The sequence below is a fragment of the Conger conger genome, chromosome 2 (genome assembly GCF_963514075.1).
Source record: "Conger conger chromosome 2, fConCon1.1, whole genome shotgun sequence".
NCBI lineage: Eukaryota > Metazoa > Chordata > Actinopteri > Anguilliformes > Congridae > Conger > Conger conger.
Window position 1 is genome coordinate 75,754,516 of NC_083761.1, and position 24,465 is coordinate 75,778,980.

The window sequence follows — 24,465 nt, forward strand, 5'->3', positions numbered from 1 at the left end:
ACAAAGTGCAAATCAATCACAAGAACAAGTGCAAAAGTAGACCTGAGAGGACAGTACAGTTCCGAGTCCTAGTGTAAACATACAGAAATTCAGAACCCTTGAAGAGTACAATCAACATACAAACGAGCATACCACTATTGGCAGCTAGAATACAACAACAGCCAATAAAAACAACAATACCTATACAAGTAACAATATCTATACATAAGTGCCATTATGGTCTAAGGCTAATCACAGTGATTGTGAGTTGGGGAGGGAAAGGTGCAGCCTGAAGAGATGGGTCTTCAGTCTGCGCTTGAAGGAGGTCAGAGACTCTGCTGTTCTGACATTCACCGGGAGGTCATTCCACCACCGTGGGACCAGGACAGACAGCAGTCGTGAGCTTGAAGTGCAGGTGTGGCGAGGGGGAGGCGCCAGACGGCACGAAGTGGCAGAACGGAGGGGTCTTGTTGGTGTATAGGTCTTGATAAGGGATTGAATATACACAGGGGCTGATCCTTTAACTGCCTGGTATGCGAGCACCAAAGTTTTAAATTTGATGCGAGCCATAACAGGCAGCCAGTGGAGGTTGCTGAGCAGGGGGGTGACATGTGAATGTCTGGGAACATTGAATACCAGACGGGCTGCAGCATTCTGGATGAGTTGTAGGGGTCTGATGGCAGATGCTGGAAGGCCAGCCAGCAGAGAATTGCAATAGTCCAGGCGGGACAGGACCATTGCTTGAACAAGGAGCTGAGTGGAGTAGGTGGTGAGAAAGGGTCGGATTCTCCGGATGTTGTACAGGAAAAACCTGCACGCCCGGGTCACCGTAGCAATGTTCTTGGAGAAGGATAGCCTGTTGTCCATCACCACTCCAAGGTTTCTTGCACTAGGGGATGAGGTCACTGTGGTATCCCCTAGTGAGATGGAGAAATCAGAGAAGGGAGAGGTTAAAGCAGGGATGAAGATCACCTCCGTCTTATCTGGGTTGAGCTTTAGATGGTGGTTGCCCATCCAGCTCTGGATGTCTCTCAGGCAGGCGGAGATACGGGTAGAGACCTGTGTGTCTGATGGGGGGAAGGAGAGAAAGAGTTGGGTGTCATTGGCATAACAATGATAGGAGATGCTATGAGCAGAGATAACGGGGCCAAGGGATCTCGTGTAGATGGAGAAGAGGAGGGGTCCGAGGACTGAGCCCTGGGGGACTCCTGTAACAAGGGGGCGAGGGGTTGACACTCCTCCAGCCCAGGACACCTGGGAGGACCGGCCAGAGAGATAAGATTGGATCCACTCTAAGGCTGTGCCACAGATCCCTGTAGATGCCAGGGAGGCTAAGAGGATGGAGTGGTTGACCGTGTCGAACGCCGCAGAGAGGTCAAGAAGGATCAGGACAGAGGAGAGAAAGGTTGCTCGTGCAGCCTGAAGGGACTCGTTGACAGAGAGGAGTGCAGTCTCCGTCGAGTGGCCAGGTCTGAAGCCGGACTGGTGGGGGTCCAGCAGGTTATTCTGAGAGAGGAAGGAAGAGAGTTGGTTGGAGGTGGCTCGTTCAATGGATTTGGATAGAAAAGGAAGGAGAGATACCGGACGGTAGTTTTGAATGCAGGAGGGGTCAAGAGTGGGTTTCTTTAGGAGTGGGGTGATGTAGGCCCTCTTGAATGATGAGAGAAAGCAGCCAGAGGACAGAGAGGAGTTAACAAGGGAGGTGACAAACGGGAGGATGTCAGGCGTGATTGCCTGAAAGAGGTTTGAGGGGATGGGGTCCAGGGCAGTAGTAGTAGGGCGGTGGGAAGGTAGGAGGTGAGACACATCAGCATCTGTAAGGGGACAGAAAGAGGAGAAACAGTGGGCAGACACAGAAATGGAGGCAGGCATAGAAGTGGTGGTGGTCGCGAAGCTGCTGCGGATATCTGCAACCTTCTCGTCAAAAAATACCACATCCACACAAAATAAGCAACACGACTACACAATCAGAGAATAGACCAATAATCAACCAGTTACTAAAAATATACATTAGTAATAGTTCAAAAAGGCAGTTCTAATGCCCCTTCCAGGTCCAGCAAACCCAGACCACCTAACCTATTCTGTCGAGTCAGCAAAATGGCTGTCCTAACCATACCCAACAAAAATGGACTAGAACCACTAATTTCTTTCTTGAGTACTTCAAATTAGCTTATAACCCCTGTATATAGTGTGTGGGGCCCTGAAAAATCATGTCCACATAGTTTATTTTATTCATTTAGTATTGGTAAATTTACACAAAAGCCTGCAATGGTTTGCAGAGGTACCCGTGGAAAATTTGGTTGAAGGCTTTCTCCTGGTCAAAAGAGAGCAACCCAAATTTGAACCACTGCTACCCCTGGAATATTCCAACAGGTAATAAAAACATACTGCCATTTATTAACCGACCAGGCAGAGAGAAAGAGAAAGAGAGAACGCAAACAGACTGTAGGCCTTCATTCAGTTTCTGTGTACCTCTATTGACCCCTGTAAAAATCTTAAAGTCTGCAGAGTACTCTTAGTACAAACTAAAGTGTGTCTCTCCTCTGAATGAAAACAGCAACCTGATCAAGAATCTGATGTGTCATACCTGCAGCATTCTTGCATTGGTTAAAGATGATTAGAGAGCTTTGCTTTGCCATGTACTGCACTGTGCTGTACCTGCAGAGAAGGGCATGAAGGCATCTCTCTTGATGAAGCGGCCCTTCTCATCCAGGAAGTGGCCAGGGTTGAAGCTGTGGGGGGTCTCCCACTCTTCCTCATCCTGCAGCACCGACATCAGGAGTGGGATCACCATAGTTCCCTGAAACACACAGATGTGCAGGAGTATATAGCCTCGATGCAACACAAATGTGCAGACATATTCAGACGCACAAACAAATGCACATACACAGAACATATACACATGAAACACAGAAACCAAAACGTAGGAAAGGTGCTCACAGAAGAGTTTAATCAGTTCACCCGTGCTCATGACTGTCAATAATTGAGCCTTGAAACCTTTCTTTTGTCATTATCTGTTTTCTGTTATCTGTTTTCTGTGTAAGTCCCCGGCATGTTGCCTTTTGTTACCCTCTGTACTCTCTGTAGTCTGTCTTCCCATTAATTTGTTTAACCTATTTTCACTTCCTGGTTATCGTGCACACCTGATCATTTCCCCCTTATAAACCTGTCTGTTTTGCTAAGTCCAGATTGTCATGTGCTCCAGCCATTCTCTCCAGTGTTTTTCCTGTCTGATCTTATCATGTTCCCGCCTGTTTGTGTTTGACCCGCTGTTCTTGGATTACTGGATTACCGGTTTGTGCTTTTGATTTTGCTTTGGTTTATCTGCCATTTGTCTGCCTTTCTGTTATCGACCCTCTGCCTGTGACCACAACTACGTTTTGGATTTCCTTTGTTATATCTGTCTGCTTCATTACCAACCCTCTGCCTGAATTATTGTTTATGACCTGCCTCTATATACCAGTTTGCCTGCGATTGACCTTTGTCTGTTTAACCTTGAGACTTTGATTTGGAACTTCTGTAGGTTTGTGCTTGGGTTCATTGTTCTGAAGCCTGACATCTTTAAACCATAAAGTACAGGAAGAGAGGGAGAGATAGAACAGAGAAGGAGACAGGGAGAGATAAATTCAAAGATACATATTAGGGGAGGTGATTAAACCTTCTTGATTAAGTATCCCTGGAAGGTGACATCACAGCTGGTGGTGTGGGGAAGGCTCATGGGTACAATGTTAGCCACTCTCTGGATCTCGTGGATCACGGCGTCGGTGTAGGGCAGGTTCCTCCGGTCCTCCACCCGGGGTTCCCGATCCCCAATGACCCGACTCAGCTCCTCCTGAACCTGGTCTGGACCCACAGAAAGAGAGGGAGAGCAAAAAAGGGAGAGAGTTCTCATCTAAAATCCTCAGGTCCAACACTGATATTCTAATGTATGTGTGTGTGTGTGTGTGTGTGTGTGTGTGTGTGTGTGGTTTTTTTTCTCTACCCTGTATATGGGGGTACTTGGCCATCAGCAGCAGGCCCCATCTCAGGGTGGTTGCACTGGTGTCTGTCCCTGCAGAAAACAGGTTGCCGACAGTAAATTTCAGGTTGTTGTTGTGGAAGTAGGAACCTGGCTGGTCTGACTCCTGAGAGGGAAAAGGTACAGAACAACACAGAGACAAAGAAAGCAGAAGCACAATAAAACATGAATTAATCAAATAAAGATGTATTAGAATATTAAAGATGTCAAATATCTATAGGCCATGACCAGTAAATACTTGTTTGTCACTTCCCTAAAAGCCTGGGAAGGAGTTTGCAAACACAGCTGAACTACTTCTTTCAACTTGCTTCCATTTCCCTCTAGACACTCAGCAAACTCTTTTAAAACCAGTTTAATCTGGCCAAGTCAGTGACTTCCGGGAACAGGCCGGATGACTACCATGCAGAGCATGGCGACAGCTGGAAAGACAGCGGACAACTGGAGAGACAGTAACTGGGGCAGTGAAGGTTAGCACCCCAAACTGCAGCTCCCGCGAGGGAGAGCCCAAACAAGCAACAGAAAACCCTAATGAGTTATACCCCACATTAAGGGTGCCAATAATTATGGAGCCTACTCGATATTTTAGTATTCATCAAGCAATTGTAAGGGGACCACCACAGCCCATGAGAACTGCAGATACATTCACACAACACACAGATAGAATATATGACAACTTTGACAGTGGTGCATATATTTGCATGACTTTGCCAGTCGCAATGCCTGTCTTAATGCAATTTATGTGAAAATCTCTTGGAACTTGAGTGCATACTAAGTGGATCTACTGTAATATAATGAAGACTTGTGGTTAAGGAAGAGGCAGAGGGCAGTTCAATCCAACCCCAGGGTGCAGTTCTCCTTCTCCATACCTCCTGCTGTCGAACTAGAAAGGCATCCACAAATCCCCTGAGGTTCTGGGGGTTGAGTGTGTTCTTCAGTCCCTGCACCAGCTCCATAATCTCCTCAATGTTGTTTTTGACGTTCTTCAAAATCTGGGTCCGATTCACCAGCCACCAGCCACAACACCAGCGCAGCCAGGGGAACATGTTGTACAGCTGCATTAACCAACACAAAACCCAAAACAGCTCAGGATCAGAACCACTTTTGTACAAATAAACACATAATTGCATCATCTGAATGCAGCTCTCTGTCACCTATATAGAGTATATACACTGAATACTTTTGTGTACATGAATTAATTAAAAGTGATGACAGTTAGCCTGACCTGTGAGTGTTGTGAGAAAAGGGTACTACATAGCTCAGGCAGTAAGAGCAGTTGTCTGGCAGCCAGAGGGTTGCCGGTTCGATCCCCCGCCCGGGCTGTGTTGAAGTGTCCCTGAACAAGACACCTAACCCCCAAATGCTCCTGGTGATCTGGGTGGTGCCTTGCATGGCAGCCAATCGCCATTCGTGTGTGTGTGAGTGTGTGTATGAATGAGAAGCATCAATTGTACAACGCTTTGGATAAAGGTGCTATATAAATGCCAACCATTTAAAAGTGAATGTTTCAAGATGCCAATGCTAATGCAAATTTTATTTATTTTTGCTATATATTTCAAGTTACTATTTTAAATGATTATATTGTTTCATTCTGAATCTTGATTCTTACTATAGTTATTTTGCTTATTTCCCTTTCAAGTTGTTGTTGTTGTATTCATGTGTACATTCCACACAATTGCAAAAGAGGGCACCTGCTCTCAATATGTCTCTGAGTTTAAATAAAGGAAAATAATATATAATAATGAACTATGAGGACAGACCTGGGACAAATACACCAGAAAAATCTCTGACAATTTAGAAAGTCCATTCATTCATTCATTATCCTAACCCGGGGATTCGAATCCAGGATCTCCTTGCTCTGAGGCGGCAGTGCTACCCACCGCACCATCCATGCCGCAAATTTATAAAGTAATCCAATATTTATATTTGTAACTATTAACCGATTAACCATTTAAAAGGTTAATCCTGATGGTCATTCTGTATACTCCCCTTGTTCTAAGGTTCAAAAATGACTTTGAATGACTTTACTTGAATTTAAATCCCGAATCTATTTTGCATGAAGAAACAACCCGTCAGTGTTCACAAACTTCGTCATCAAATTTAGGGGGTTTTCTCTGCCGTTAAACATAGTGGCAGGTCATTTTTGACCCTTAAGACTGCACAAAGGTTGAATAATCTACAATGTAGAATTACAGGATTATTCCAGAATAGTAATGTTTTACCAATGGGGCCAAATGGCTCCAGTCTTTACAAGCTATGCCACTTGGGTGCCCCAATGTTGTATTATTGCCTTGCGCTGGAATAATTACAAAGCTTCAAGTTTCTATTTATTTGGAAGGATAATTACATAAAAGCACCAGTACCTGTATTTCAGCTGAACCAAGAATCCGTAGATTTTCATTGGCCCTGTTGACCATTATTTGGAAGGTGGGGTCAGCGTAGTCAAAGCGGCTGCCGTACATGATGGCACAGATGATGTTGGAGACAGCGTAATTCACTGGCTTAATGGTGTTGAAAGGCTCGCCTTCAGATCAAGAAAGGAAAAGTTTTTCCTGTTTAAAGGATAAAAAACACTCCTCCAAATTCCACAATGGCCTTGCTGCCTGCAACACATTTAAAAATAACTCCATGGAGTGATTACAGTGGATCCTAAACTCAGTTGTGAGATCCTCTGTGTGCTGTTTCTTGTTAAAACCAGTGGACAAATCCATTTAGATTTGGCTTGATATCATTTGCTTTGTTTCTGGTTAAATGTACAGGGATGCAAATATGGAACATTAACTTTCATAGTTCAAGCTATTTCTGACATAATATGGGTTAACTGGTAGATTATAATGACGTGAACATATAAATTGTGAAATTAAGAACAGTTTGTGGCTTGCTAAAATTCAGAGGTTGCAATACTGGTTGGATGAAATCCAGCACACAGTAGGTCCACAGGACCAAGTTCAGGAACCATTATTGTAAGAAATGTGTGATGTTCTCTGGCCAGGAATCAGCTTATATAGTCACAAATAATTAATTCATAACCATTTAGCATTTTACCGTCTGTGTATGCATGTTATTTTGGTGAAGCGACTAAAATCGCATGCTTTGGAGAATAGCCGACATACTTGTCTGCGCTCAATCAATCAAGTCAAGTAACGTAGGTTATAGAAAGTAGCGCTGATAACCATGATTGCTCATTGCAAATTATGGAGAAATTAAATGGGAGATTACAAAATATTTTGATTGAATCCAGGCCTATTTCTCTCTCACCCTTGAAATTCTCAAACAGCTTGATGAGGTGGCGTGATTCCTCAATGATCCTCTCCTCGCTCCCCCTCTTGCCCATTCCAAAGTCTCGCAGGGTGGAGAGGGAGAAGCGTCTCATCTCCTTCCAGGAGTTTCCATTGGCGAACAGAACACCTGGGAGAGGAAAGAACACCATGGGCATATGGGCATAATAAATGGCCATTGCAGAACATACATTTTATTGTAGCAGAACCATATTTTTTGTGTAATGCCAGTCAGGGATGTTATTAATTCTGGAACCCACTGTTTAAAAATCAGCGTTATCGGCATCAGCTGTCAGACCATTCCCTCTCTACTTATATGAACAGATGATGATCCTATGGAATGCTTTGCTTCAATTGTCCAATAGTGCAGTACTGCAGTGCTAACAGTGGACTGCTAGTGGGCATTTCAGGGCTATTCAACTGGGGCCAGAAGCATCACAACAGAGACTATTGGCCCTTTGATCACTGTGGGAGAAAAAAGTATGTTTCAACACTCAATGACTGTGGCTATGTCCAGTTGGACAAATGGACAAATGCATGTAGTTGGTCAAACCTACAGATGCCCAGGATTGGACTGGATTGCATACCGTGCTCTTTCAAAGTATCTCTAAATAGGGATGTAATTTCCCGGTCCCCAAACTCTTCAGCATAGTTCAAGAGTGCCTGTTTGACTGCCCTGTAGCCTGCCAGGACGACCACCTTCTTTGGGCCCAAGTGTACAGTGAACACAGATCCATATTTCTTAGACAGCTGTAGAGACAGAAAATAAATTAATAGGATTTTGTCTGTGTTAATACCATGGTCTGGGTGAATACTCAATTCTGATTGGATCGTAGGTATGGATTAAACTTGTTTATACAATGGCATGGTTGAATACTCATCACTGATTGGCTGTGAGGTGTGTGTCATTTTTCCATACCTGCCTAGAATGAAGTTGAGTATTAATTAGCGTTAAAGCTTTTTGTTGATTACAAGAGCAGAATGAAGAGGGGGGGGTCAATGGCATTTCTATTAATACTACTGACAAATATGGATCGGCTGCCACAGACGGAGCCAACTGATCAGGAGTGGATGGACCAACCGCGGAACGATCAAAGACCCTGTTCATATGAGAGGCATTATTCACTTGGAAGCAGGTCAGACAGGCAATAGTCAAACACTAGTAGATAGGAATAGCAAAGGTATGGAAGTTTGTGGTCAATAAATCAGGCAAAGGTTCATACTTGGGGCTACCGGACACGGGAGGGATGATCCAGAATCAGAACATGCAGAGGTACAATACACAAACCCAAAAATAAAGTATAATCAGGGTCCAGTAGCAGATAAGCAGTAAGGTAAGCAGAAGGGCAATCCAAAAGACAGTGGTCAGGGTACACAAAATGGATCAGAACACAGGTAAGGCAAACAGAAAAATGGTGGCAAGAATGGCGGAAGCATATTACAAACGGACTGATAGAGACGGGCGAAAATACACAGATAAATGAAGTGGAATGACAAACTGGTGTGCAAGAGGGGAACAGGTGAAATAAATCTGAACGATAAGGAGTACAGAAAGAGAGGATGGGTTGTTTCTCCTGAATATTGTAAGGTGGAAATGATTAAACATTCACACATGAATAATGAGTGGGTGAGGTTGTATTCCTCTGGTAGTGGGGTCATAAAGTCAGCACGGGAAGCTTTCCTGCAGGGCCCCAGGCATTATTCTCATTATTACCCTCCCCGTAATTACTCTCTGCCTCCTTCCTCAGTCACTGAAATGATTCATGAATCAGTCATGGCAAAGCCAGTTTAGATAATATTCATGTTTGGTATTATTGGTATTATTCTTTGTTTCAGTGCGACTGGTGCAATGGTCTAATTTCCGCAACAGTATACCAAGGACATCATAACCTTCCGGGAACCTAGGGAAAACTGTGTGGAAATCTGTTCCAGTGAATGCCATGTTCCTCAGACCCCCGATCAAATCTCACTGCCTGGGGAGGCCTGGCTCTCAATTCCAAATGGTTATAAACACCAGATGGTTTATTGTGGATCCATTTTTATGATCAGGATCATAGGCCTGATTTCTGATGAGAACAAACCAAGCATGCACACCGTGCATATAGCTTCTATGTACAGGGACGATTGTAATCGACTTCCCACACCGTGCATATTCAGTCTGTGTGTAGCCGAAGCAGGCTGGGTAAGATGATTTACTCTGCATTTATTTTCTTAATTTCTGTATTCTGTAATTCACTGATAAATTCTAAGATAATACCTGTCTGTTAATAAAATTCTTCTTATTTTAAACTTGCGTGATCTCCATGACTCTAATCCATCTTATACCTTTCTCAGCCTAAATTATGACTGAATACTCAGGGGGACAATTTTGACCAAAAACCAACTGATCAGTGGCTTGATACTTTAGTGGAGTCCCCAAGTTTGGAAAGGCAGCCATGTTCTGCCAGTAAAATGGGATTGGTAGTGCATGGTTCTGGTGATTCGATGTGAAGAGAACCCATGGACGATCTACGTCGGTTCTTGTCAAATTAGTCTTAAAGAGCCCTCTGCACGCTGACCTGGGCCTACAACTATCTATGTAAAATATAATGCATGTATTGTGTTGGCTAGACCCCCAATTTAGCTGTTGTTTAAATTCCATGTTTTTTCGGTTTTGTTTATTTTCTCTTGCTTTATTACATGGACACATTTATTGTTGCACACTTCACCTGAGGGAGAAACTTGAGATGCCGACTCGCGGTTATGCCGGTACACCGCTGAGTCCGAAGTTTTATATTTGTGATCATTACTCCTAAAAGGTCCTTATTCATCCTGGACTCATTTCCCTCTCAGTTGGTATGCAGCCAGCGAGGTATGTTTGTGTATTTATGATGCTTTATTTCTTTGATTTATTTGCTCTTTTGATTGTGTGATGGGATTGTCTATTTATTTTGTTATCCTACTGTTTTTAAACAGTTTGACGGTGGATTAAAGAAAGAAAATAAATCCATCAGTAATATAAGAACTTTGGCCTTGCGTGTTTCCTGGAGGGGAGTGATAGTCGAACTTGGAGCTGAAGTCAACATCGGCCCATGGGTTACCCGTCCGCAATGTGAAGACTCGTCAGCTTCGGCAAGTGGAAGTTGTTCCCGGGATTGAAGCAAGTTTCAACCTCAACTCAAGTCCACCCAGTCTACCTTTCTCTCCCTCCTCTCTTCTTTTGACCTTACCCTCACTCTTTCCCCTCCCATGGATGTGATGCTTTGACCTGTGGTAGAACCTATGCACTTGTAAGTCGCTTTGGATTAAAAGCGTCTGCCAAATGACTAAAATGTAAAATGTAAATGTAAATGTTTCTTCGATTAAAGCCACGGTTTCGCCGAAGAAGCAAGCGATTTGGACTCGTTGTCGAGGGTGACTTTGTGATCGGATCTATGAAGGATAAAGTTGGACGTGCTTCTCAGTGATTGAAGAGGCGTGGACGAACGGCATGAAACAGATAAGCAACATTTAGCGTTAATGATTTCCTTCAGACTGTCTTTGAAATAAGGCTTTGATCGGTCAATGAACACTGATAATGTGGGTTTATCTTGATTAGCCTACTGGTCATATTTAAGGACATTTAAAACTGATATTGGGGACTTGCAACTGAATTGAAAATAAGTCAGCACATTTCACCAGGTTGTTGAATTTTAAGTTTGATGTGCGTTTGTCTTGTTGATATGCCGACTATTTTCAAATAGGCCTAGTGTGTAGCTGAAGCCGTTATCACATTGCTTCATGGGCCTTTTCAAATTTAGTTAGGCATACTAATTGTTTGAAAGACGGTGACTTAGTCAAACAGTTAAACTGAGCCCGTTCCAGTCATTTGCCCTTTGATTGCTTGTAGCCTAGTCTAGCTAATATGCAATCCACAATGTCTCAGATTAGTAAAGATGAAGACCTGACATTAGCAGAGTCTCAGCAATTAGAAACATCTCAGCAATTAGTAAAGCCTCAGCACCCAGAAAAATCAGCAGAGCTACAAAAGGCCAATGAGCCTGATGTTGTCGAGCAACAGCAGAGGAACAATTCAAGTGCATTGGAACATCTTCAAAATGAGCCTCGGAGAAGCGTCAGATCATGTAAATTAACAGAGAAGGGCAAAGACCTACACATGGACAAGTTAAAGTCACTGCTGCTCCGTTTTAACAGTGTCAATGAATGTTGGAAGGTTCTGACTAAAGTGGCTAAAACGTCTGTGGAGCAAAAACATCCAAGTGACATTCTTCAAGAACATGTAATCCACATTGAAAAGGAACTGGCTGAACTTAATGATATTTATGATGCCTATAGAAAAGTTGACATTCCAATTCATGACATGCGCTGCAAATTGGATAAAAGAGCCTCAATTACTAAGGTTATGATAAAGAATGCTAAGTCTCGGATTCAGGGAGCTGATGAAGAGTTGCTTTGGCCTGATGCCGGCTCTGTATTTGCAAAAAGACAAGAAGCTGCTGCAGAGTATGCCTGTACAAGAGCTGTACTTAAGATCATGAGTGGACAAGAGCACAGGCAAGAGGAATTAGAAGCACTTGAATCTGAAGATGAGCAGATAGTTGCAGACCAGGAAGCAGCAGCATTATCCCGGCGTCTCCAGGAAGAGAGAGAAGAATGAAAAATTAAAAGACAAAACCAAGAGGCTGCCCTGTTGAGAGAGCTACAAGAAGAGAATGCCGCCAGAAGACAGTCTGTCGAAAACGTAAAGAGAGAGCTAGATCGTTTGGAAAGACTGAAGAAATTGAACGCTGCCAAGGCAAAGCTACAAGTATATGAAGAAACCAATATTGACATGGACCAAGATCTCGCATTTCAGAAGCCGGATGCCCCCATGATTGTGCAGGCAGCTAAACAAGCCGATCCTGTGTGTGACTTACAACCAAGAGATGTGCCATTAAGGGGTGGCTTCTCAGATAATACTCAAGATCTTGTCAAGGTTTTGGCTGAGGCTATATCAGCAAATAGGCTACCTGTTCCAGAACTGACCATTTTTTGTGGTGACCCACTTAAGTTCAATCATTGGAAGTTATCCATTCAAATTTTAATTGAGAGGAAGAATATTCCAGATACAGAGAAGATTTTCTTCCTCCAGAAATATGTTGGGGGCACAGCAAAAGAGGCCTTAGAAGGTCATTTCCTGCTTGAGTCAGAAGAGTCATACAGTTCAGCTTGTAATCTGCTTGATGAAAGGTATGGTCAGCCATTTGTCATTGCTAAAGCCTTCCGAGATAAATTACAGTCAGGTCCATAAATATTGGGACATCGACACAATTCTCATATTTTTGGCTTTATACACCACCACAATGGATTTGAAATGAAACAAGATGAAAACAAGATATGCTTTAACTGCAGACTTTCAGCTTTAATTTGAGGGTCTTTACATCCAAATCAGATGAACGGTGTAGGAATTACAACAGTTTCTATATGTGCCTCCCACTTTTTAAGGGACCAAAAGTAATGGGACAATTGGCTGCTCAGCTGTTCCATGGCCAGGTGTGTGTTATTCCCTCATTATCTAATTTACAAGGAGCAGATAAAAGGTCTAGAGTTCATTTCAAGTGTGCTATTTGCATTTGGAATCTGTTGCTGTCAACTCTCAATATGAGATCCAAAGAGCTGTCACTATCAGTGAAGCAAGCCATCATTAGGCTGAAAAATCAAAACAAACCCATCAGAGAGATAGCAAAAACATTAGATGTGGTCAAATCAACTGTTTGGAACATTCTTAAAAAGAAAGAACACACCGGTGAGCTCAGCAACACCAAAAGACCTGGAAGACCACGGAAAACAACTGTGGTGGATGACAGAAGAATTCTTTCCCTGGTGAGAAAAACCCCTTCACAACAGTTGGCCAGATCAAGAACACTCTCCAGGACGTAGGTGTATGTGTGTCAAAGTCAACAATCAAGAGAAGACTTCACCAAGGTGAATACTGAGGGTTCACCACAAGATGTAAACCATTGGTGAGCCTCAAAAACAGGAAGACCAGATTAGAGTTTGCCAAACAACATCTAAAAAAGCCTTTACAGTTCTGGAACAACATCCTATAGACAGATGAGACAAAGATCAACTTGTACCAGAATGATGGGAAGAGAAGAGTATGGAGAAGGAAAGGAACTGCTCATGATCCAAAACATACCACCTCATCTGTGAAGCATGGTAGTGGTAGTGTCATGGCGTGGGCATGTATGGCTGCCAATGGAACTGGTTCCCTTGTATTTATTGATGAAGTGACTGCTGACAGCAGGATGAATTCTGAAGTGTTTTGGGCAATATTATCTGCTCGTATTCAGCCAAATGCTTCAGAACTCATTGGACGGCGCTTCACAGTGCAGATGGACAATAACCCGAAGCATACTGCGAAAGCAACCAAAGAGTTTTTTAAGGCAAAGAAGTGGAATGTTATACAATGGCCAAGTCAATCACCTGACCTGAATCCGATTGAACATGAATTTCACTTGCTGAAGACAAAACTGAAGGGAAAATGTCCCAAGAACAAGCAGGAACTGAAGACAGTTGCAGTAGAGGCCTGGCAGAGCATCACCAGGGATGAAACCCAGCGTCTGGTGATGTCTATGCGTTCCAGACTTCAGGCTGTAATTGACTGCAAAGGATTTGCAACCAAGTATTAAAAAGTGAAAGTTTGATTTATGATTGTTAGTTTGTCCCATTACTTTTGGTCCCTTAAAAAGTGGGAGGCACATATACAAACTGTTGTAATTCCTACACCGTTCACCTGATTTGGATGTAAATACCCTCAAATTAAAGCTGAAAGTCTGCAGTTAAAGCACATCTTGTTCGTTTCATTTCAAATCCATTGTGGTGGTGTATAGAGCCAAAAAGATGAGAATTGTGTCGATGTCCTAATATTTATGGACCTGACTGTATATGCTTGGCCCTGTATAGCCACTAGAGATAGTGTTGCACTAAGACAGGATGTAGACTTCCTGCGCAGTTGTGAATGTGCCATGTCCCATAATGAGAATTTGCATGTTCTTAATGATCCAATGGAGAATCAAAAACTTGTTGCCAAGCTGCCTGAATGTTTAATCCAGAGATGGAACAGAAGAGCTACACTTTACCAACTAGAGCATGGAAGTTTTCCAAACTTCAGTTATTTTGTAACATTCTTGTCCATGGAGGCTAGTATTGCTTGCAATCCAATAACCTCGCACCAAGCTATATGGGCAGGTGAGCCAGAGAAGTCCAAAACCAAGAATCAAAGTGCAGCTGCCTCCAAAACTCAAACTGTCGATGCCAAGAGCTTCAACACCAACACTACTGACAACTGGGTCACTTGCGACCCAGGTGAACACTATGGCGATGCGCTCGGCGTGAGTCACCGTATCATTGTAAGGCAAGTAAAATTTGTATCATTGTATATTCTTTGGGAATATACCATGGAATGTGGTATGTACCTGAGGTTTCTTGTGGTAGTGGTAGTAATCCCATGCAGTAATCCCATGACCTTACCTCACAGAGAGACACGTGGAGCCATTTGAGGTCCAGGTGCAGCAGGTTCCCAAACAGGGGAAGGGGTCTAGGTCCCGGTGGGTCTTTTCCAGGTCCAGGGGTGGAGAAGAGCATGTAGAGCAAAAACAGCGCCAGCACCACCCCCAGAAGGGTCCAAGTTGGGGGTATCTGAGGTAAAAGCCCCTCCAACATGGCTCCCTTTGAACTAATCAGCCCCAAACACAGAGAGAGAGAGAGAAGAGAGAGAGAGAGAGAGAGAGAGAGAGAGAGAGAGAGAGAGAGAGAGAGAGAGGATATCAATAGCAGCAGAAGCAGCAGAGCTTAGTTTTTTTCCTGTTTGATTGGGAGAAACAAGAGAGTTGCAGCAGTCTGTCTCAACAACAAGGATCGTTCTCCTATTTCAGGGAAAGCCAGTGGGCGGGACCAAAGCTGACAAAACACAAATTGTCTACTTGGTCCTAAGTTCCAGTGATATTTTCTGTTTTTTTTTTTTACCATTGCTAACAAGCATTTTTACCATTGCTAACTCTAAGTCAACATTTTCAGAACTCTTCACAGTTAGCACAACAACACTATGTGGACCAAAGTGTGTAGATTTATTCAATTAATCCATTTATTAGGCAGACTCAACCACCAAAAAAAGAAAACCCAGTACATTTCTACAGCCCAATTTGCAAATGTAAAATAACCTTGGATGCTTGTTGATAGGAGGTAATACAATATATTTCCATAAAACTAAAATTGACGTCATCATCTCCACTTTGAACATTTCAAAAGGTGATAAACACAGATATAAATGACCCCATTTTATATCGGTGAGCATCTAATTATATTCTCAAAACTATTTAGTATGCTTATACACTTTTTGCACGTTAACATACTGTTTTCAAAACTGTTAAACCTGAGTTCAAACACAACACAATTGGGTTAGACAGCAATTTGGTATGTCCAGCATAATACCATATTGAAATGTACAACAAAGTGCAAAGTTCATACCCATAACCAGGGATAAGTGCGCTGAAAGTGTGGTGGGAATTTTAATTTATTCCTGTAAGAACACTCAGAGACAGAGACAGTAAATAAAATCCAATCTTTACTATGCGCATAGGGTCCAAGTTACATGCAAAAACAAGGACAAAGGTTCCAGGACTTTTGTCTGGATATATGTATGCGCAGAGCCCAACAAATGTACACCCCTTCATTAGTATTCATTAGTATTTCCAATAATTAATATTCAAAGACAATCCACCCCTCTTCTCCTTGCAACAGTTGTTCTTAACTTTCTCCTCCCTTAAGGTATCTGTCCACATGACAGATCTTGTTTAGGTTCCCTGTCTCCAGGGAGAGATACTCCCCAGATCAACACGCAGAATGTTGATGATCTGTGAGAATCACAGGCACCAGCTCCTTCTCAAATAAACAGATACCATGCTGTTTCTATGCTTCGCGGTGCCTTGTGGCCTTCAAAGCCCCGCAGGGCAGAGAAGGAAAAGAGACATCTCAACTCACACAGTTTACAGAAAATAGTTTCCATTAATACAAAGCAAGTTATGATACTTTAATAAGTGTGTATGCTCTGGATCAGTGGAGGCTCCTCCATAGAGGTGGAGGAGGCCTGGCCTCCCCAATAATTTGAGAGAAGAGAGAGATTTAAAAAAAACAATAAATATATTTATTTTATTTATTTATTTTAACAAAAAACATATTTTTTATTTTTTATATTCATATTATTTTAGTTTTGTTCATAAATCTAAATTTTCCCATGGCTAAAACCCAATATTGCAATTGTAAAGCAACAGGCCAGATTTCCCTATCAGTTTGTATTAAGGGAGGCCAGGCCAGGCCAGGCCTCCCCTAGGAAATGAGATTCTCATAGAAGTCAATGTAATGCATTTTTTTTCATGCCAATATGTGATTGGCCAGATCACTGAAAATGGGTGGGCAACGGAGGCCTGGCCTCACCATGCATTGTGTCCAGGGCTGAAAGATTGACATTTTGTTCGTCCAATCACATGCTACTGGTTCATTTGGAATCAACTATCCTTTCCTTTCCTATTCAACACAGAAGCCATTTTGAGAATTCGCTAGTCACTTCAGTCAAACAAACACTCGCCATAGTGGCTACGAGTGTCCTATCAACTTGGGCCAAACACTTTTGCTTAAAACTACCTCGGAAGTCGGCGAGATTCTAGCGCAATTTGAGATCTTGGGCTGGAGATATGCAGATTCCAGATACTAGGGAGTGAGAATGACATTCAATAGGTCATGTTAGACACCATTTGGGATTTATTGAACAGTTTTATTTTTAATGTAGTCCATTTCGTTTTATTACAAGTTAATTTAATAATCTTCCATATCAAATTACCGAATTGTTGCTCTGTGAGGAAATTCACTCTAAATACGAATAGAGTGCTGCCCTCTAGTGGATAACGTTAACGTTAGATAAAGCCAACTGGAACCATATTTTTACATATTTTATATTAAATATATTGAATAAAACTACATATGATAAAGACAGTGTTATCTTATCTTTTTTATATGCTAAACTTGATTAAATTGGTGATTACATGTTGAAGCTGTAGAAGAATGAAAAATGTAAACTAAACAAAATTGTTTTTAACTACATAATTAAAATTCCTGCCTTTTACACATGTTCACTTGGCATTTATATTACATCCAAATGTCATTTCTCAGCTTAATTATCAGGCAGGCTCATAGACTTACAGCAATGTCATTTCTTCAGGAAGGCACAAGGCTAAGCTCTGCACAATGAATTTCATCAGCCAGAACTTTCTGACTGTAGCTTACACTCCAAATAGTATGCCTTTGGCCAGCACAAAGACAGATAAGAGAACAGGGAACATTCCATCTCGAGTGAAGTGAGCAAGCGGAAAAAAATGGCCTCCTCAATTCTGGAAGTCACCAGCCTCCACTGCTCTGGATCACTCCAGCATAAGCAACCAATAATAGTATAAGCAATTAGTAAAGGATAAGCAATTAATAATATGATAAGCAATTAATAATGAAATAATCACATGAATATATAATTTCAACAACATTTCCCTTCTCTTTTTAATTGATTATCCGCTAACATGCCACTTCTCTCGATTTTTGGCATGTGCTTCATTCACAGGAAAATATTTCATTGTTGAAACAGGTCATTTAATTCTATCACATGTTGGTATGGTCTCTCCGGCGTGTCAGACTTCACTTGTCACTTCATTGACGTCCTGTAACATAAACATCTGATATCGTGGGTTAGCATTCAACATTTTTGATATCAATCATTTAATTATGGGAACCCCACAGCAGCTGCAGAAGAACAGTACTGCGAATCCTGCTACTATGAGGGTCAGTACAGATGTTATTGCTGCTTTCCACCCCCCAGTATTGAGCCACTGACACCAGGAGTTATCATATATATAGTCGTTTTGTTGTGCATCCGACAGATCTTCTAAGCGCTGCAAAGTCTGATCTATTTCTCCGACTTTCTCATCATTTGCTGGTATGTAAGTGCAACGCGAGGCTCCCACGATATGACATACTCCCCCCTGTGTCATTAGCCGTAAAGCAGTCAACTGTCACTGTATGCTTCTAGTTATGTTGCTGGTCTCATTTATAAGTGCACTTAAAAGGTAATTCACATTCTCCAAACTTAGCATTATCTTCCCCACCCCTGTCCAAGGAAATAGGGCGAGGGCTACCTTCTGTCCGGTTGTCCACAACTTTGCGTCACCTGGGACATTGGTGCCCCAGATAGAATCATGAGGCGCACTGGCGTCTCGCCTCCCCCGCGTGGTCTCATGCACGCTCACAATGTACGTGTGATCTCTCAATTGTACATAAGCACATACCCTCCCCAGTTCGGTGGTAATGCCACAAATATCCGATGTCCACACAACCACTACCAACTGTCCACGGCTCTCATCCCATTCCAATGCGGTGCCGATGGGTTACATAGCGTGCCATTCGGACTGTTCTCTCTACTGGTGGAAAAGGACAGTTCGGTTACGAGCGGATATCCACAGAAAATCAGTAATTTCCCCCGACACCCCTGGGTTACTCCCACAGATTCAGTGCCATATCCCTTGACACAATGCCAAAACTTCTGCCCCGATTTATACTGGACTACCATGAGTGGAATGTTAGAAGTCATATTCCCCAATTTCAGATATCCATCTTTATCGGTACAATATTTTAAACCAGAATCCATTATCAGGTCGAGTGGGGGTGTACTGGGATCCATTGATGTTAATGTACTACGAGCAGTGGCTACCGCAATAGCGCACTTTACTGTATCATTCACACTTAGTGTAGGTGCTGCGACTTGTATCACCTCTAGCCTGGGTGTAGATATAGAGGCCGGAAATTGTGTGCACACATAACATTCAGTGCGGTTTGCAGAATGTGCTGTTCTATTTGCATATCTCCACCATGAGTTAGTAGCATATATGTGTGCAGGATTTCCTGATTCAGCTAGGTAATTATTCGCCCCCAGATATCTTCTAGCCTTAGGCGAGGTTGGCATATGACCTTGCACTTACCATGCATGTCCCTATGATCAACAGAAACAGGGAGGAGAGAGGCATCTCTGGGAACCGGTCTGGAGTCTCTACTGACTTGGAGTGTAAATAAGTTCTTCACCAGGTTTGAGACGGACGAGCTCTATATGCCACGCCCCCCTTTGTAGCTGGACTCCCACCAAGTCTATCCTGACCCTTTAATAACATTGAGATGCACCTACACACCAGCAACTGGAGGCGATACTACCTTACAGTGTGACTGATGTATCCACATCTCTCTCTCCTGGATTCTCACTGCAGTAGGTGTGGTCAGGAGCACTTGATATGGACCCTTCCACATCGGTTCACTCCACTTTTTCTTTTTACCGACACTTCGCACCAGGATCCAATCTCCAGGCTTAATCTCTCCTGGTGGCAGCTCCGCTGGCAATCTGGGAGGAAGCATATTTCGAATCTCACTCTTATAAGTAACCTAGGCGGGTCAAGACTAAATTCTGGCCCATTATCACTATATAATGCCTAGAATCACCCACCTAGGAATGATTTCTCTACTCAGACATTTTGCTACTGTGATTGCATCTATAGATGTGGCTGGGAAAGCTTCTACCCATTTAGAGAAAGGTCATATCATTACCAATACATATCTCTTCCCTTCACACGGTGTTAGATGTATAAAGTCCATCACACCCCGTGTATTATAACTTTGTCATGTTGGGCATTTCTTAGAAAAGTTTTTTAAGTAAGTGGTGAGTCCAATGGTATAGTAACTTTGATCTATTACCCACCTCATCCCTTCTCTTGATACATGGCACTGCCCATGTTCCAAATGAGCAGCAATATGGAACCACCCCAAAAAACGGCTAAGGAAAATAAAGCAAACCTTAAATAACTCAACCAAAATGAGTGCTAAAAGGCGAGAGCTGCAACCCCGAACCAGGGATCCCAAAATAACAACCTAGAATAAAAGACTAGGTAAGCAAAATAAAGAACCTTGAGTCGCAGCTCAGGAAAACGCACAAACTACATACCAGGGACAACGTCCCTCACCCACAGGCTCACACGAGCCGAAAACAAAAGAGAAAACCAAAAGAACCTATAGGAAGGCGTTCGCAGTGTACACCACACTAGTGAGCTGAACACCTTCCTTACTAATAAAGCCTTACTCCTGATACACAGAAGTAAATCACAGAAAGACAACAATTAAGGTTTACAGGGAGGTAGGCAGGGACAGGGAGAGGTGCAGCTTGAAGAGGTGCGTCTTCAGTTTACGCTTGAAGATGGAAAGAGATTCTACTGTTCTAACCTCAACGGGGAGTTCATTCCACCACCGTGGAGCCAGAACAGACAGTAGTTGTGAGCATGAGGTGGAAGTTCGGAGAGGGGGAGGCGCCAAGCGGCCTGTGGAGGCTGAATGAAAAGGTCTGGCAGGGGTGTAGGGTCTGATGATTTTTTGGAGGTAAGCTGGGGCAGACCCCTTAACTGCTTGGAAGGCTAGCACTAATGTTTTGAATTTGATGCGACAAAGCAGGGGGGTGACATGAGAGTGTTTGGGAAGGTTGAAGACCAGATGAGCTGCTGCATTCTGGATAAGTTGGAGAGGTCTGATGGCGGATGCTGGGAGGCCAGCCAAGAGGGAGTTGCAGTAGTCCAGGCAGGACAGAACCATCGCTTGGACCAGGAGCTGGGTCGAGTAGGGGGTGAGAAAGGGGCGGATTTGCCATATGTTGTATAGGAAGAACCTGCATGGTCACCACCGCAATGTTCTCCGAGAGGGACAGTCTGCTGTCCATCACCATGCCGAGGTACCTTGCACAGGGTGATGGCGTCAGCATGGTATCCCCAAGGGAAATGGAGAGATCCAGATGGGGAGAGGTAATGGCAGGGATGAATATCATTTCAGTCTTACCTAGGTGGAGCTTTAGATGGTGGTTGTCCATCCAGCTCTGGATGTCACTCAGGCAAGCAGAGATATGGGCTGAAACCTGTGTATCAGATGGTGGGAATGAGATGAAGAGTTGGGTATCGTCCGCATAGCAGTGGTAGGATAGACCATGTAATGTGTGGTTATTTGTGTTCCTGTCACCTTCCTGTCAGATTTGACCAGTCTGGCCATTCTCCTCTGATGTCTCTTGTTTCTGTCTGCAGAACTGCTGCTCACCGTTTTGTTTTTTCCTTTTTTTTTGCACACCATTCTTTGCAAACTCTAGAGACAAGTGTATGTGAAAATCCCAGGAGATCAGCATTAGTGTATTAGTGCTCAGTGAGTGTATACATCTAAATTATACCAACACAGAGTCTTAGGAGACAATGCTAAATTTGCAAATGTCAAAAATGTAAGTTTGACAGCCATTCCTGAGAAAACATCAAGTCATGATGAAGCAGTTACATACCATACCCTTTGAGAAGAACTCATAGCATGTAAAGGAACTGAGGTACCAATACGTCCAGACTATGAGACCATTAGACATGACCAGGGGCGTCCAATCTTATCCAGAAAGGGCCGGCGTGTGTGCAGGTTGTTGTTTTAGCACAGGACTAAGACAGCGGATTCTACTCATTAAGGTCTTGATTAAAGACCACGATTAGTTCATTAGTATAATCAGCTGTGTTACTGCTGGGTTAAAACACGCTGCACCCACGCTGGCCCTTTTAGGATACCAATTGACACCTCTGGACATGACCTTATCATTGAACAAAGAGCAGAGGTCTCTCATTTATGGGTGATCTCTATGGAAGGCTTGTGCCAGAGAAACTATTTTACCATATGACCACAGTCTACAGTCTATTGGAATGTATTTTTTGTTTGGAATTTTGGAATTAGAGTAGCACTGCATATGCAAACAAGGCAAAAATAAAACATATTGAGGAATACCGCTGAATTATTGATTAATTCCTTTAAAATATTATTTATTACATTGCATAAGAGGTACCGTTCTTATTTTGTATTGAAATATTGGGCGTATGTTAAAAGATGTTTCAAAGAAAGAATTTGCATCTTGTAATGCCACCTATTGTGTGTTTTGGTCATTCTGATTTTTGTAAATAGTATTCATCATTCAACACGATCTGATGAAGCTGCGTGTTAATTCCCCATTGATTAGTCAGATCATCGTCAGTTAATCAAGGAAAATTTAAGAAAACAGTTTGAGATCAATGATTGGTTTAACTTAAAGAAAAGTTTTGCGCCCCACCAATTCTGAGCTCATGAGACACCACTGCCTTTAGCCAGTATTATCATAGAATGAATTGTGTTTTGGTTGTCTTATTGCATAGTGTGTGCAAGATTAACTGTTGTGCCAAGCTGCGTGCTGGTAAAGAGAACTGTGTGAAGAGTTTTGAAAAAGTGACATTGGCATAATCAATTGTAAAAAACTGAAAACCCAAACTGGACTTTGCCCTTTTTTTGACAACTGGATTACAAGATAGCTCACTGTATGCTTGTTTTGTTTTCCTTGATAAACTTCCACCGATAGGAAGGTAGGCTTCTCTGGGGAGATTTTTTTTTTTTTTTCTAAAATTGTTTAATAAAGCACCAGTATTAATACTGGCATGATACCCTCCAAACTGTTTCTTGAGTGTTGCGTCCTTGTGCGATTGCCTGGGTGTTGTTACAGGGTATTTTCATAAACTTCCATCACTTTGGTGATAGTGTTCTAGGCCTGTACTGCAGCCATCTCAAGCTCCTGTTTGTTACGGGGATTCATTTCGGGGTTAGTTTTGTGTTCAGTTAGATGAATTACTTGGCCAGTCAATCTTCCAGTTTTTGATAACTTTCCAGGGTTTGTGAGCAGAGAATAGGGGCAGAGGGCAGCGAGCCATTGTTCCCTTTGATTCAGCTGATTCTATTAAATATTCAAATTTATTCAGTTCCAGATATAGATTTACAGGATTCAGGTTTCAGTGCAAGATCCACTAGTTATCCTCAAAAACAGGATTGTCCATTGTTCCAAAAGGAACTGCCACAGGGACTGGTTAACTTGTCTTCATCTTCAGCCTGCGAATCTCATCTTCAGCCTGCGAATCACATTTTTGAAAACACATTTTTGGCTTATGGATGGTAACTTTGATGATTGTCTTTTCATTTTTGCGGTTTCAAAATTGCACCGGTCAAAATTTTACCCCCCATACTCTCCCCCAGTATTAGCAATAAGAGTTTCTATTTACTATTATTAGTATTGTCATAGCAGCAACCTGGGAAGGCTCGAACTTGGGTCTTCAAGGGGTGAGGTGGCTATACTAACCACTGTACAAAAATCAGTTTTAATCACTAAGCAGTGACAGAGACTTCCCCTGATTTTCTTTGAGTAGGCTGTCAATACAACGATTAATTCACAAAATACTCAGTACCGTCAGATATAGCCAGCTCTCCCCAAATAGGTATTAGCCTTTGCCTTATACATTTCATTATATTTACATTATGAAATCGTGCACATTTTATGAACATTATTTGCGGACATATGTTTACTTCATCCTCCGCAGTCCACACTAACTCTCGGAAAATAGACCGGGGTGGAAATGATCTGCAAAGCGTAGATTGTAAACTGGTATTGCTGGTCATTCTGAAAGCTTACGCGGTAGATAACAGAGTGAGGCATCTTTTTTGGTAAGTGTTGGCTAGGCTACTTAGAGGTCAATTGATTAGCCTCATCATTGAAACGTTTGTGAATCAAGATAATTTAATGAAAACAGGATGAGGTCATTGATTAGTCGAAAGGAAAGTTAAACTAATGCTGTACTCACGAGACGCCACTGTTTGGGAACCGTGTCGGTACAAGCACATGTTTACGCCAAAGGCAACAAAGTGGTGCAATGTAACCGTCTTCTTCATTGTCGACATTTCGAGCTCATGGAGTACGATTTCACTAACTGAAGTTCGCAGCTGGCTAAAACATACTTTTGATATGCAAGCTAAGCGTAGCCGGCTAAAACTCTGATCAAAACAAAGGACACTTTGCCGCAGAATACTGGTGTGTTTAGGCAGATATTTCTGCTTGTGCAGGCACAGTTGGCCAGTCTCCACAGTCGAATAAAGTTTCGCCATTAAAACATACATTTTTGAGCTCTGATGTTCGCGAGTAACTGCATTATATTTGGAAAGAAACGTTGTTTTTCGAATGTAAATTGTCGGCACCTTGATTAGCAGAAGAGATCAGGTCCAGAGAGTTTCACTATATCACGG

The 24,465-nt window shown here is 42.6% G+C and overlaps 1 protein-coding gene across 1 annotated transcript in view; it reads right to left on the bottom strand.

Annotated features, from left to right (window-relative positions):
* Positions 1 to 15,112, bottom strand: part of LOC133119902 (cytochrome P450 2K1-like) — a 34,035-nt gene extending 18,923 nt beyond the window's left edge. The window contains exons 1-8 of the mRNA XM_061230114.1: positions 14,764 to 15,112; positions 7,860 to 8,022; positions 7,253 to 7,402; positions 6,358 to 6,518; positions 4,864 to 5,049; positions 3,962 to 4,103; positions 3,638 to 3,822; positions 2,638 to 2,779 (exon numbers count right to left, since the gene is read on the bottom strand). Of these exons, the coding sequence (XP_061086098.1) occupies positions 2,638 to 2,779; positions 3,638 to 3,822; positions 3,962 to 4,103; positions 4,864 to 5,049; positions 6,358 to 6,518; positions 7,253 to 7,402; positions 7,860 to 8,022; positions 14,764 to 14,955 (1,321 nt within the window). The 5' untranslated portion in view covers positions 14,956 to 15,112. The remainder of the gene's footprint in view (positions 1 to 2,637; positions 2,780 to 3,637; positions 3,823 to 3,961; positions 4,104 to 4,863; positions 5,050 to 6,357; positions 6,519 to 7,252; positions 7,403 to 7,859; positions 8,023 to 14,763) is intronic.
* Between the last annotated feature and the right edge of the window lie 9,353 nt (positions 15,113 to 24,465).